Genomic DNA, 15,813 nt, shown 5'->3' on the forward strand with positions numbered 1-15,813 from the left:
CCCAATCTGCTGCACGACAGCCGCATACATGCACGCTCATGATTCTATGAACAAATGTAACATCAGGTCAGATTATTTGTCCAGCTCGCTGAATTTTTTCCATGCCTTGTCAGGTGGCTGCAAAGATGCCTGTTTGTCCCCTACTGAAATTAGGCTTGAAGGAGGCATTCTGTTGTAGCCAGCAGAGAGTACATTATGGTATGTGCTTGGTTGCAGAGTGTTTGTTGTCCCCATGGACATTTCTTTGGTTTGCAAATGTGCCCAAGGGTCAAAAATTGACCCTTGAGGGGTCTCAGGCAGAAGTTTTTCATATCACCTCCAGGATTCTGCTTCTCACAGTGGCAGCCAGATGCTTTTGAGAAACTTCTTCAGACCTTTGTGCTACTCATACAGAGGTTTAGACAGCAGCTGTCATGCCCAGGAACATTGGGGCCAGGGATTGCATGTATGCCCCTTCACCTGTTTTACTCTTTGCATGTTCAGGCAAACTCCTAAACCGAGCTTGTGTTTCTGATTTTAAGCAAAGGAAGGTATATAACAGATGGGTCTGGTAGGTGTGGGATCCCAGAATGCACATTTTCAAGGGTCATTCATGATCTTTTAATCAAGGGTCTGCAGATGTGTTAACCATACTACTACCAGTGGCAATCTTAAACTGCATTTGTGACATGCATACACACATGCACACAAACAAATACACACAAAGTTCCAGTTACAGAAAGGTAGCCATGTTGGTCTGCCATAGTCAAAACAAAAAATTTTTTTTTTCCTTCCAGTAGCACCTTAAAGACCAACTAAGTTAGTTCTTGGTATGAGCTTTCGTGTGCATGCACACTTCTTCAGATACCAGGTATCTGAAGAAGTGTGCATGCACACGAAAGCTCATACCAAGAACTAACTTAGTTGGTCTTTAAGATGCTACTGGAAGGAAAAAAAAATTTTTTTGTTTTAAATACACACAAAGTGAGAGACAGCTAGGCAGGGGCTCACTTCTGACTTTGTATTGGATTTTGGAGGCACTTGTTAGCCATAAGTAGTCATACTGCTTCTAAGTGCCTCTGAAGGCAAACATTATCTCAGGGCTGAGTCATTGCCCTTCTGCCATACAGAAAGCACAGGAACACTGAACATTGCACAGGACCGACATTTGTGGATTCCAGCTTTTAATCTTACATTGATAAGAGTTTCAGTATTCTGCTGGGCTGGGCTGCAGATTCAGCCTGGCATCTGTTCACTGTGCAGAGCTCTTAGATGTTTTCCAAGTAACATTTGCAGGACTCTGCTAATCCAAATCTCATTTACAGTCTAATGAAACCTCGATGCAGAAAATCCCATAAACAATCCAAGGGGGACACGTTTGTTGGCCAGTTGTCACAGCTACACTGGCTTCCACTCTTGTCAAGGGAGGAAGAGAAGACAGAGCCTGTCTCAGTACCCATTGCGAATAGGGAGCCCACATCCATCATTTTCCCAGAAGGGGAGCCCTGTTCATCTATTGTAGGAAAGCCTATAATGATGCTTGTGCTACCTTAAATTCTAACAAATACAGTATGGTATAAGATTCATCAGATGTGTTTCCTTGAGTTGCTGGTGTTGTGAGAGAATTCGTAAATAGAAAGGTCAGAGGGCAATGGAATGCAGACAGTTCAGACAGTGACAATTACTTTTAACAGCATCTCTTCACAAGGGATGTGTAGGTGATGAGAGAAACATCCTGGCATTGGATAGCTAATTAAAACAAATTGTGACCCATTATCTGAATTCAAGCCACAAATGATAGAACTTAGCCCCTTGACAAGCCTACATGCGTATTAGTAATGTTCTTCTGCATATCCTCCAACATTTTGTGACAAAAATTCAGGGCACCCCCCACCATCCCCGTCGTTGACCCCTTCCTCGCCTGCCTGCCTCAACCTTCTCGCTTGTCCCCTCCTTTCCTCCTCTCTCTTATCTTTGCTGTCTTCTCCCTCCTGCCTCCTGCTCTGCAGCCTCACAAGATGTGGTGTGGCCTCTGGGAAGGTTGCCCCTCTCCATGCTGCATCTGAAAAAAACCAGGGCATCCCGGATTGGGATCAGAAGCTGGGGCAGCTTCTGTCAGTTCAGGATGTCCTGATTTAATCAGGACACTTGAGGGGTATGCTTCTGATACACATCTTCCTCCATACATATAGACATCAGGGGTGTCCAAACTTTTTTCAAAGAGGGCCAGATTTGATGAAGTGAAGGGCCGTAAGGGCCGACCAAAGTTGTTGATCCTTTTTTAGGTTCGAAGCTGTTGAGGTTTTTTTTAGGATTTTACCCCAAGAAATAAACTGCCACAGGGGCCGGATTAGGCCCCCAAAATGGACTTTGGACATGTCTGCTATACATACTACAACTGAGTTTTGTAACTAAAGTTCAATCTGTTATGTAGGAGATGGAGCAGGGTGTCAGACAGTCGTCACCCCCCGCCATGTTAGATATGGTTCTTGTGCAGGGTGTTTGCTCTGATACTTCCATGTATAATAGAACCAGTTGCAGAGATTGAAAATGGAGATAAAATCTTTCTTTCCCTTTTATTCAGGGTCTCTCTTTTCCACACAGCAGTGATGCAGAGAGCAGAGATACTAGCCAGCCACCAGCAGACAGTTTTTTCATGATTATCTCTAGGCCAGCAGTAGGAATGTGGGAGAAAATTGATTCAGTTTGCATTTATAGGTGAATCTACCTAATCCACACTTTCTGAAACTATGTGTGCAAACCAAAACACAGCAATCCTTGGAAATTCACACTTTTTGCACTGCAGTTTTCCTGAAAAGTAATGTGGAAAGCATGCACGAAATGGATGGGGTGGGGAGGAATTCAGTTTGTGGTATGGCAATCATTCTATCAGAACAAGCATTTCAGCTTGCTGGATGGAAGAATCTCCCTCAACTGGTCCCACACATTGTTCTGTATGTTCTCCCCGCAACTCCTAGCCAATTTGAAGGTGGGGGGAGGGGAAAGCCCCATTGTGTGGTGCTTCTATTAGCAGGACTTGTTAGTTGAATCTGGCCCTACCATTAATAAAAATAGCATACAGAAACCAATTACCGGTATATAAGGGGAAATGGCTTTGTATATTAGACAAAGTTACATACAGACATTAGGAGAAATTTGTATTAAATGCTGCTGAATTTTCATGAAGACATTTTTTTAAGCAAAACAATATGGAGATGTAGAGAACTTAATTTAAGAGTGGGGAAATGAGAAACAGAGAGAAAACTAAACTGATGGATTTGCCTATCCCTATCTAGCAGTGGGCAGAATTAAGACGTATGAGATCTTGGGTTCTGCTGCACTGTGGATATAACCTCCATATGTAAAAGAATATTGTTTTTTCATTAGGTATATGTTTAGTCTGTGAGTTTTTTCTTCTTCTTTCTGTTCACATAGAAAGCCATAATTCTACCGTCCCCCATTCTCATTTGTCTTCTTTTTGATAATTCACTATTGTTTTAAGCATCTGGTTAGAGTTCAGATGCCTCTTAGGAAACCTAGTTAAGGTTGTAATCTTCCTTGCCAACTCAACCGCGTGCAGGAGTATGTTGCCTACTGCATCTCAGATCAGGACGCTCCAAAGGGACATCAATCATTCAATCTCTTCCACAATTAATGATCTAAGTAGCTGTGGGGTTTCATGCCAAGAAGATATTGATGTCCTTGTAGGGCTTGATTTATGTTTAGTTTAATTATGTTAAAGTGCAGTGCCTCAGCTAAACTGGAGCATTTGATCATGTGTTAATTATCTGAGCGATCCTAGGTGTTGATCCTTGGGCAGTCGTTCTTTAAACAGATCCACTGTTCAGAACCTGCCTCTTTATTAAATGATAAGAAAATAGCGACAGTAGGTTTCTAATTGGGGGGGGGGGTTTCAAAATGATCTGTGTGACCTGTGAAAGACTGCCAGGGTCCATGAAGGAAAGATAGACAGAATCACTCAACAGGTAAATAGATGCTCTTGTTAAGTACGTGTTTAGGTATCAGATCTCAGTGAGTGTTACTTTTTCTCAGTATTGGCCTGGGGCCCATTTGTCCAAGACTCTCTTAATAGAAATGCAGCTCATCCCCTGGCTTACTGTGAAGTGTGGCCCTCCATTTTCATTCAGGGAAAGGTGAGCTCTGCCTGTGAAGCCTGACCCAGTTATCTGGAATAGGCAGGACTGTGAGGGAATGTGAAGGCTGTCATTCTTATATCTAGAGACTCATCATAGCCTCATGCCTTTCCCCACACCTCCCTCCTCTCAGTGCATCTGACACATGGTTGCAACCCTGACCCTTCATCTCACCCCTGCCTCCTAGGCTGCCTGCCCCTTTCTCTGTTACTAGTTTGATCTGTGATGGTACCTACTGTTGTAAATTTCATGGCACGACACTGAAAGTCTGTCCAATCCAAGCCTGGTTTAAAAATAAGTATCCCTAAGAAGGGAGAGTAGGAGGGGCCATGACGTTGCCCATCCTCATTTGTCTCTCCCTTGGTGATGCATTTTCTTTTTCTTTTTTGGCAATGTGTAAGCGGTCACCAGCAATGGAGATTGAAATGCATGACTCACATTCCTGCAAGATGCCAATGCCTTGTTGGCTTGAATTCCCATTGCAGTCATACTGAATGTAGTGTCCTTCACTTCCTGCAAGGGTGGCCATGAGTCTTATTTTACAGAAGACAGTCCTATATTTGAAAGGTTGTCCAGTTCAAGTCCAAACAAGTTCTTTTAAGAGCCGTAAGAATAGAGATCAGGCACTTTGAAGTTTGCCCATCAACAGTTAGCATCAGGACTGGATGAGCAGGCACGCCAGTCTACCTAGGGTTTCTCCAGGTGACATGGTTATTCAGCATTTATCCTGATTTGCTTCCAGAAAGCTTTCATAGTGGCTAGACTATTGTACTGCCTTTGTTGAGCTTTTGTTATGATTTGGTTTACAGTGAAATTATACAACAATGACTGTTCATCTTGCGTTTATCATGACTTGCTTGCAAGGCATCTATATATCTTCCCATTGATCACTTGTTCATCCCAGACTTTTCAGTGGATTTCCCTGTCACTTTCCTAACCACATAAGCCTGTTGTTGTTTCTTATGTCAACTTGTTGTGCTGGGGCAGCAGAGCACTTTAATCCACTTTTAACTGTGCAAACCTAAATGTTTGCCATGCTCTTGAGTCCCTCCTGCAAAATAGTGAGAGTTTGAAGGTGCCCTAGTCACTATGGTGAAATGTAATATATTTCTTTTGAAAGTATAGTGATTATTCCTAAATTTTGCCTATGTGGCCATCCTACTAGCTGCCCCCAAACCATTCATAGAGGTCTCATTCACACTTCTCTTGTCCCACTGTTTTCACTTGGGAAAACCCATTCTTTACAGCTAAATTGGAGCAAACATCCATCAGGTTTTCCGTGGATTGACGTTTGTTCTGATTCAGCGATAAGGGGCAGGTTTCCCAGGGAAAGCAGTGGGGCAAACAGAAAACTGCTCAGACCCTTGCCTTCGAAAGCACAGGACAAGTGTGGGTCCATCACATAAGTGGCTCCATCACATAAGAAGAGATAAACAGCATTTTGATCTCATACCAATTCAAGTTCCAGTTTACCCCACCCAATTTATTACAAAGCTGTTTGCTCCCATCACTACTCATTCCTTGTATGAACACAAACAAGTATTTCAGGTGTGTTTATCTTAGGAGGACCAACTCTGGTTAACTTCTTCATCCATCCCTGGCTTTGTTGGTGTTTTTTGTGCTTAAAAGGAAGGTACTGCTTAAGATGGGCTGATGCAATCATGCTAAAGTTCTAGACAGCAGCCTTTGAGGGAAGACCCTTGTGCACGGAGACGCCTGAAGATTAGCATGATGAGGGGTTGTCTGATGTTATTGCCAAGTTGTTCCTTTGATCTCATTTTTCTGGAGTCACGAATGACTGAGGAGGGCTGAGCTTATAGCTGTCAGTGGAGAACGATGTTAGCTGATATTTGAACTTCCATTGAGGTAGCCATATTACATAGCTGTGACAGGAGAGATTTCGAATAAAAGGAAAATAAGTTTTTCCACCATAGCACAGCCTCATCTTTTTGTTAAAGAATAGAGTCGATGATAGTAGGTGCTATTGGAATGTTGCTGCTTGTGAAGACTACTGGAGAAAGAATATTGAATTGTTTGCTATATCCCTATATTGCTGCCATTAATCACAATAAGTCATTTTCTACATTACACTGAGGATAGTGTATTGTATTGCAAACATAAATAATTGTCCCCAGGGCTATATACAGGCACAAGTTAATGGGTGAACCAGCAACATATATATTGGCAACTTCCACAATTTTCTATGCTCATATTTTCGTGTTGAAGGATACAGATTTCAGCCCCGTTCCTTTGAAATGAGGGAAAGGTCATAGCTCAGTGGTAGAGCACATGCTTGTGTACGAAAGGTCGTAGGTTCAATCCTCAACATTTTTAGATTGGCCCAGGGAAAAACTCCTGTCTTGAAACCCCAGAGAGCCTCTGCCAGTTGGATTAGATAATACTGAATTAGACATACCAATATTTGGACTTGATGTAAGGCAACTTCCTTATGTTCCTAATTCTCCATAAACAGGCACACATCAAGTGCGTTAATGGAGGAACATTAATCCTACATCTCTTCCCAGTCATTCCTTGCCCATTAGCTGCTTTGATTGGGTTTTTCACGCTGTGCCTCTTCTCAGTGAGTTCTTCTGGAGAGTTAAAGCTTTTGTGGCTAAAGATCTGGTTTTACCTTGTGCTGCATATTCTGGACACTTTGCTTCCAACATCAGTTCTTTAGGCACAATAAGACATAAATATGCCATTGGGCCTCCCACAGATTACAGTGGAATTAATCACACTGATTATATGCTACCAAAAAAGGAGATGCTGTGCCTGTTTACAGCTTCTTGGGGGCCTTCTGTGAGCTGTCAGGGCTTAAAACTGCAGATTTCTACCTCCTCGGCCAAATGTCTCCAAATGGTCGTGGAGCCAGAGAGCTGCTTAACAGGATGCAGGGTGCCAAAAACATTCCCCCACAGAACAGCCCTCAAAGGATAGGGATCTCTCTGGATGAGTTAATAGGAAGAATCGTGCTTTCAATACAAAGAAGCGTGGTGGGATTTGTGCATCAAGAAACAGAATGTCCTGTGGGTTATCTAAATAGCATTGCTGGAGGGAGGACAGAGAGTGCTGTGTACACACTAAGTGACTCATGGGAGATTTTTGAAATGTTTCATTGGGATGTAGGTACTTAAGTGCCTTTGAAGGATTCACTTCTTCATACAGCACATAGTTAAACTATGGCAGACGTAGCCAACGTGGTGCCCTTCAGATACTGTTGGGCTCCAGTTCGGTCAGCCCTGGCCAGCATAACTAGTGGTCAGGGATGAGACTTCCGGGTTAGCACCATCGCCTAATGGCGGATTCCCTCCGAGCTTCGGAGGGAATCGGCTTAGTAGGGGTCGGGTCCTGCCGCGGCGGCGACACGGGGACCCTCAGAAACCACAGGCACTGAAGCCTGTGGACCTGGTGACTCGGCGGGCACCATTTGTGCCCCCCCGACCCGCGAAGGAGCCTTTTTAAAGGCTCCAGAACGGGGGACGGAGAGCGGTGCGGTGCTGAGAGTCGACTGCTTCCCCTACTGAGTGAAGCCGCATGCCATGGATGGAGAGCGCTGACTTCTTTCTCTGAACATTTGGACTAAAAGTAACAACCCGTGAGTAATACAGAAATTGGACTTAAAAAGGGAAATTTTTTTGGGGAATTAGGCACGACCGGGTAAGGTGCAAAGAGGAAGTCCGCCTACCCGCCTTGTAAACATCTTAAAGCAAGGATTTTATAACTAAGGTTGAGAGAACACCTTTCTCTTTTGAGGATAAAAGCAATTAACTCCACGTTTTGGCAATATAAGTGATTGTGCTGGAGGATAAGAGCTAATATTGAGAGCGGAATTGTCACCCCTCCCCCAGGACCCGGGAGCGATCGGTGAGAGAGCCTGCGGAAGAGACATAGAAGACTTTGACAGCTGTCAAACTAGCTGTCAAAATTGGGAAAAAAGGAGAACTTTGTTTCTGTCGTCTTTGCTGGTTATATTTGTTACAATTTGGTAACAAATTGTTAAAAATAAAGAAGAAAAGGCTAACTTGACTTTTGGGTTGGAACTGGAAGATACTAAGAAACCAGAATCCCTCTAGAGGGGGTTCAGGACATTACAAAAATGACTGTAAGTGGAAAAACACTGGCTGAACTGGAGAGGACTTTTTTTCTCTTGGGAAAGTTACAAGAACAAAGTGATGTTTTGGCTACAAATGTTATAATATTGAATGGAACAGTAAATAAAGTTACTGAGCCTGGGAGGGACTTGACTCAAGTCTTTGCAGCTGAACAAAAAAGTTTTGTAGTTGAGCTAAAAATCTCTGCAGCTGAACAAGAAAAGAAATCTGAGAAATTTGAGAATGTGATGAAAGAGAAACATGACGATTTGAAGGGAAAGGAAGGAGGAGCTATAATGCCACAGATGATTAAGGAGAGCCAGAGGCCGGTTAAGATGGATACAAAGGAAAATAAGATCAGGATGATGAAAATTTGGTTTGAATTGAAGAATGGAGAATGGAGAGATCTCCTTATGTGGAGATCTGAAGACCTATGGAATACAAACCTGGCTAAAGTGGAAACTGGAGCTTTTGGGACATTTGGACTTAAGAGAAGCAAGAAACAAGATTTTGGCTCCACTTTTAAATATGGAGGCCTGGCTGGAAGAAACATGGACCTTATTGGGACAGAGCTTCTTCGAGATTTGGTGTTCAATATAAAGGACTATCAAAAAAACCGGTAGAGAGGAATTGAGAGAGAATTAAGAGCCTCGGACGTGAGGTCGCCAGGCTGACAGCAGATAGACTGATGGACATTTGTTGGGGTTCGAAACCAGGAAAGGGGGGTGGGGCTTTGGGAATCTAAAGGGTGTACAATTATACTTTGTTTCATTTAATTTTGTTTTGCCACTAATATAAAAATGGGGAATTCGTGGAAGGGAATTGGGGTCGACCTTAGAAAAAGATTTTTAAGAATAAGTACTGATGTATAAAGATTGAGGTTTATAAGTTAAAATTGGTTAACTAAAATGAATTCAAGAAAATAAGGTAAAGTTTGGGGACAAGAACTTGCTGAGCTAAAAATTGGAACTGGAATACAAGAAGGGGAGGTGTGGGGAAGTCAAGGAAATTGGTTATTGATAGTAAGGCATGTAAATTTTATGTGTTTTTAATTGTTTTTTTGTTTTTTCTTTTTTTTAAAATTTCAATAAATATTTATATATAAAAAAAACTAGTGGTCAGGGATGATGGGAGTGGCAACAACGTCTGAAGGGCAACTTGTTGGCTAGCCCGACTTAAGGATTATTTGCTGCCACAAGATATGGTGAAGGGCACTTGGTTAGATGGCTTTAGAAGGGGATTAGACAAATTCATGGCGGAGAAGGTTATCAATTGCTAATAGCCATGGTGTGTGTGTGTGTGTATGCTCTTTCAAGGTTCAGGGGCAGAGTGCCTCAAAGTACCAGATACTGGGGAGCAGCAGAGAGAAGGGTCATGCCCTGTTTCTCAATTTCCCAGGTTTATTTGCTTGGCCACTGTGGGACTTGATGTTGGATACTGTTATTGGAAGAACATGGAGGGGGCTTCTCCCAGAACTTTCTACCAATGGATACGGCAGATTGCCTCGAATGAGAAACTTCCCCATAAACTGAGGATGGCAAGAGGGGGAAAAGAACACAGACACATTTACAGCAGAATGGTACAGTGGTACCTCGGGTTAAGTACTTAATTCGTTCTGAAGGTCCGTTCTTAACTTGGAACTGTTCTTACCCTGAAGCACCACTTTAGCTAATGGGGCCTCCCGCTGCTGCTGCGCCACCAGAGCACGATTTCTGTTCTCATCCTGAAGCAAAGTTCTTAACCCGAGGTACTATTTCTGGGTTAACAGAGTCTGTATCCTGAAGCAAATGTAACCTGAGGTACCACTGTATTGTTTTATTGCTTGCGTGGCTAAGATGGACAACAAGAGCCTTCCTACAGCATATAGGATCTTCTGGCTGGTCCAACAGCTGGACACTCTTCATTCTGCAGATTGAAACAGTCTTTATGCTCTGTGCTGCATGTCTTGACTTTGTGCTTTGTTTCTTGCTGCATCTTTGTTATTGTTTAGATTGTGAAAACTAAAATAAAAAGTATCAAAAAGAAAATAAAAAATATGTTTTATTAGTTTTCCTTGGCATACCTTGCATGGAGAAGAACTAGATATAGGTAAGGAGCCGTAGTCGAAACAAAATAAAAAATTCCTTGCACACGAAAGCTCATACCAATAACAAACTTACTTGGTCTCTAAGGTGCTACTGGAAGGATTTTTTTTTATTTTATGGAGAAGAACTGTGGAAGATCATCTCTGCTTCCTTGCTAAAAAGCCTTCTCAAACTAACACTTTAAAGTACAACAGTCACACAGTTATTACTCGTATGCTGCACCCAAATGCCTCCTTTCAAGGTGGCACTTTTGTTGTGGAGCTACCATGTTTTCTCACAACTCTGACTGCCATATTTTATCATATGTGCTTCTTCCACCAGCTGGTGTATTTTGAGAGCAGAGGAAATGTGCTAGATCTGCAAAGCTGCAACACTGCATTTATTGAGCAAAAAATCTGGTTGTGCAGAAAGGGTATCTTCAGTAGATGCCCATGACTCTTGCACAAACGTCACACTTTATCCACAATAGCAGTAGCAGATAACATACATCACCAAAGTAACGGGGCAGGGGCAGGACTGAATTGAATTTTGTCAGTGACAACAATTTTCTTGGTCCTGGTAAAATTGGTTTTCTCAATGATGATTGCTTAATGTGAACAGAATAAATCTGTAATCTTCATAATAAAAAGAGTCTGGGAGTTTTGATTTAAAAGGTAAAGGTAAAGGGACCACTGACCATTAGGTCCAGTCGTGACCAACTCTGGGGTTGCGGCACTCATCTCGCTTTATTGGCCAAGGGAGCCAGTGTACAGCTTCCAGGTCATGTGGCCAGCATGACTAAGCAGCTTCTGGCGAACCAGAGCAGTGCACGGAAACGCCATTTACCTTCCCGCCAGAGCGGTACCTATTTATCTACTTGCACTTTGATGTGCTTTTGAACTGCTAGGTTGGCAGGAGCAGAGACCGAGCAACGGGAGCTCACCCTGTTGCGGGGATTCGAACCGCCGACCTTCTGATCAGCAAGTCCTAGGCTCTGTGGTTTAACCCCCACAGCGCCACCCGCGTCCCTAAGCTTTTTGATTTAAAAGATTAGGCAAATTCGTGAAGGATAAGACTATCAGTGACTACTAGGCATTATGGCTATGTTTTGCCTCCACAGCTTCTGAATACTGGTTGCTGGAAACTGCAGAAGGGGAGAGTAGTGTTGGGCTCAGGTCTTGCTTGCATGCTTCCCACAGGCATCTAGTTGGCCACTGTGAGAACAGGATGTTGCACTACACGGGCCTGATCTAGCTGGGCTCTCCTTATGTTCTTTTGACTTTGTTGGTTTTTCAAGCAACCTGCTACTGCAAGCAGACTATATATACGTGTCATAAATCTTTTAGGGATCAAATTTTCAAAATAAGACAAATAAGAAATTGTAGGAACTTGGAGCTTATTTTTGCTTTATGGACAATAAGCAAGGTAACTATATTAGTGGAAATTGAGAGTATAACAGTATATAACTTACCAGGAAATCTGTGCTTTTGAGATATGTAAAAGTTTTTGTTTTCACACAAGGTAGATCAATGATTGTACATTTATTGACTGCTGCCCATGTGGTCATTAATCACTGTTGGAGAAAAATAAATTCTCCAACATTGCAGGACTGGATAATGAAGATATGGGAAGTGGTCCATATGGTCAAGCTGCCCAATATAGTAGAGTATAGGAAGGGAGACAAATTATTAACCAGTTTATGGAGAAGTGGAGTTTATTTTATGATGTACTGGTGTTATAAAACAGAAGAAAATGTTGAATTCCATACTTTGCTAAGAACACTGCAACATAAATACAAATACAAAAGCTGGATCTACTAATCAACAAGCTAGTAAAATGTATATCATGATAATATGTATTTTTCATTCCTCCTTACTCCTTTTATTTTATGTTTAAAACAATCCATTACAAAGCAAGGTCATCTATATTAAGGAACTGAGCATCATGCAAGGCTGTCATTATGAAACCATTTGTTAAGGAAGAGTCCTATTCGCATAAGAAGAGCCACCTTGGAATAAATGGCTAAGGAACTCAGCCTAAGACAGCCTTGGCAACAAACGGAAATACTAATTGCCATGATGGATGTTCTCTCCACAGGACTGCCCATGCCAAAGCCAAGTCAGAAGGGGCTGAGCAAGCAGCAGTGGCAGCTAACAATGAATCCACTTTAGCCAGGTCGATGGCCAGGGAACTATCTCCGGATTTCTATCAGCCAGGTAGGAAATGAAATCAGCCCAGCTTTGATTTGCTGACTTTCAGCAGTGGTGAGGTACTAAGCAGAGTAAAGCCTAAAGCCAAAGTTAACATTACTATGGAACAGCCCATAAGCTGAAGTCCTATGAAGTGTTTGAGTGGAGGGCATTTAAAACGCACCATGCATGAGTTGGAGAGGGGGTGCTGAACCAAGTGGCTTTGCTGTCAAATGACTTGAAACATTGCATAGGCATAGGCACTGAGTGAAGAAAACCATGCAATTGGCCCATGTCATATGTCATAATTATATACTTTTCATGATTTCACAGCCAAGAATAGTATTTAATCAGAGAACTACCTACCGGCAACTCTTATCTTACATGGTGGTTACGTTCCAGGGATAGTGTGTAAAGCCAAAATTGTGTACAGTGGTACCTTGGTTTGCAACCGTTTTGGATTACAACCACGTCAACCCCAGAAGTGTGTGTCCCTTTTTTTGGATTACAACCCAATTTTTTTTTGAGGCCCCATTGGCGAAAGCACGCCTTGGGTTACAACCTGTTTTGGTTTACAACTGGACCTCTGGAATGGATTATGGTTGTAAACCAAGGTACCACTGTAGAGTCAATACACATTGGGTTCAACGGTAGGTGGGATTGCCAAAATCTTTTTTCCCAGATGTCTGCCCCCGTTTTTGTTTATTTTATTTTTTACCAAGTGCATAAAGCTGAACGTGTGCAAGCTAAGCGCAAGCAAGTTTCAACTTACATTATTAGCAGATGAATTTAAGGTTAACCCCTTAGCACTTTAAGGTTAACCCCTAGTTCTGAATGTTACATTGGCATGTGTACGCATGTATGTGTATACAGACACACATATAGAGATATATAATCGCAATCTTTACTTGATTTAGCATGCAGTTCTATACATCTCTACTCAGAACTAAGTACCACTGAGATCAGTGGGGCTTACTCTCAGATAAGTGTGTATAGGCCTTTCTCACAGGGAAGTGTGCACAGGATTGCAACCTAACAAGACTTCAGTTCATTAATCTGAGGGAAAATGCTCATTAAAAATATATATTCTGAGGCAATAGGAGGATTTCATAGAAATCAGTGGAGGCCATAAAAAGTAGCCTTGGTAGTATAATAATATACCAAAGCCCACTGATTTGTATTTGTATCAGTGTGGTGGTATTTGTGTGATTTATTTAGACGAAGATGTCACAAACAGAGAGTCAAGAGACTACGAATGGTCAGTCTGCTGCTGAGTGCTATTTTGAGGAGCTTGAGCAACTGGTGAAATAGCTTCCAAATAGCCTCCTTGCAGCCAGAAATAAATGGCCCTGAATGGGTCTTTTTATGATTGATGGGAGCCTGCAGGCAGGGCAGGATGGCTAAAATAAATGTTTTACAGTTCTCCTCTTGAGCCCCTTTGGTATAGAACAGATATTAGGATCCAATTTATACCATTGTTTTGTCAGAATGATTGAACAGATTTGCAGCTCAGTCCTATGTATAATTTCTCAGGAGTGAGTTCCACTGAATTCAGTTGCATAGGGATCCAGTGTTAAGGATGATTCTCACATTTCTGAAATAGCAACTATATGCTAATACCCCTCGTATTTTCTGTAACCCTTTGTTTTAACCACATGAATGCTGTATTTGTACATGGTATAGTGAGGCACAGCTGCCCATGGTTTGCATTAGTGGAGAACATATGGGCCTCCAGATATTCTTAGACTCCAGTTCCCATCAGCCCCAGTCAGTGTGCGTAATGATCTGGGGTGATGGGATTTATAGTCCCAACAGCATCTAAAAGGCCACAGGTTCCCCATTTCTCCATTAGTGTGTAGTACTGTACACCTTAAGTCTGTTAACTGGATTTTTTAAAAAAAACAACAACCCAGTGAGATTTGGTCTGCTTTTGTCCCTTTATCAAAGGTTTAAGACCATAAGCACCCAAGAAGACCTTTGATGGATTAGTCCAGAGGTCCATTATCTTAGTATCCTGCTCCCCAAGTAGAGCGATCCTCCTAGGAAGCTCACAAGCAGGGGATGAAGACACAAAACATCCCTCATCCTTTGCCCTAATGCAAAGTGTACTTCTTCTATAGTGGTTCCATTGAACTGTCATGGCTAATAGCAATTGATAGACATTTCCACCATGAATTTGTCCAATTCCCTTTTAAACCCTAGTGCTGTATCCAGTTCTGTTCCACTCGCGCGACCTATTTCTGTGCACACAATGGAACTTCCTTTTTTTCCTCCTGTTCCCTCCAGCCCACTATGCAGCCTGAAAATGTTTTCTGGGTGGCTTTGAAAATAAAAAATCAATATTTCAAATCGATCTGTTGGCAAGCAGAGGTAAATTATTATCTAAGATGTACAATTTGTTGTTAGAATGGTATACTAAAGATGAGCAAGTCAAAGAAGTGATGATAAAATGGGCAATAGATTTTGGGCATAATATTGAGTTTGATTCTTGGACAAAACTGTGGAATGAAAATTTGAAATTTACGGCTTGTATGGCATTAAAAGAAGATGTAATGGAGATGATGTATAGATGGTATTTGACACCAGTAAAGTTAGTGGAAATGTATAGGATGAGAGATAAAACATGCTGGAAATGAAAAGAATCAGATGGAGATTTTTACCAAATGTGGTGGACGTGTGACAAAGTATAAACATTCTGGAAATTGATCTACAATAAATTTAAAAAGATGTTTAGATACACCTTTCCCAAAAAACCTGAAGCCTTCTTGCTAGATTTGATGGGAGAGGAAATTGCAAAGATAGACCAAAGACTATTTATGCACACCACAGTAGCAGCGAGAACTTTTAATGGCCCCAAAGTGGATGTTACAGGAGTTACCAATGATTGCAGAGTGGCAGGCGAAGATGATGGACTTTGCAGACTTGGCCACTGATCTGCAAGATTTGGGACCAGGACGATCAAAAATTTCAAAGGGATTGGAGTACATTTATTGGATATTTGAATAATAATTGCAAAAACTTGAAGACACTAGCAGGATTGAAATAAATCCTACAATGTGTACAATAGAAGTTAAAGAGCTAAAGTGCGAGATAGGATTTGAAAGCGGAAAACCTGCTGAAGGGAGGGAGAGAAGTCATACGCTCGGCAGAGCAGAAAGTTTTTATGTTTGTTATTGTATTGTCAAAAATATTGTTTAAGGAGAAAAATAATTTAAAAATATTTTTTTAAAAAAGAAAAGAAAATATTTTCTGGGGGGGGTTGAAGGACCCTCCAGAACAGATTCTGGTGTTGTGCAAAAGGAGGAGAGGAAATGTCTAGACCAGCCCCATAAAC

The 15,813-nt window shown here is 41.9% G+C and overlaps 1 protein-coding gene across 5 annotated transcripts in view; it reads left to right on the top strand.

Annotated features, from left to right (window-relative positions):
- The window catches only part of JPH2 (junctophilin 2), a 63,638-nt gene that overhangs the window by 34,559 nt on the left and 13,266 nt on the right, over positions 1 to 15,813 (top strand). For 3 of the 5 annotated variants that reach the window (XM_053394135.1, XM_053394132.1, XM_053394133.1), the window contains exon 3: positions 12,388 to 12,506. The exons of the other annotated variants lie outside the window; for them this stretch is intronic. In XM_053394135.1, coding sequence (XP_053250110.1) covers positions 12,388 to 12,461 — 74 coding nt within the window. In that variant the 3' untranslated portion in view covers positions 12,462 to 12,506. The remainder of the gene's footprint in view (positions 1 to 12,387; positions 12,507 to 15,813) is intronic. 5 annotated transcript variants of the gene reach the window in all.

This window comes from Podarcis raffonei, chromosome 6 (assembly GCF_027172205.1).
Source record: "Podarcis raffonei isolate rPodRaf1 chromosome 6, rPodRaf1.pri, whole genome shotgun sequence".
NCBI classification, from domain to species: Eukaryota; Metazoa; Chordata; class Lepidosauria; order Squamata; family Lacertidae; genus Podarcis; species Podarcis raffonei.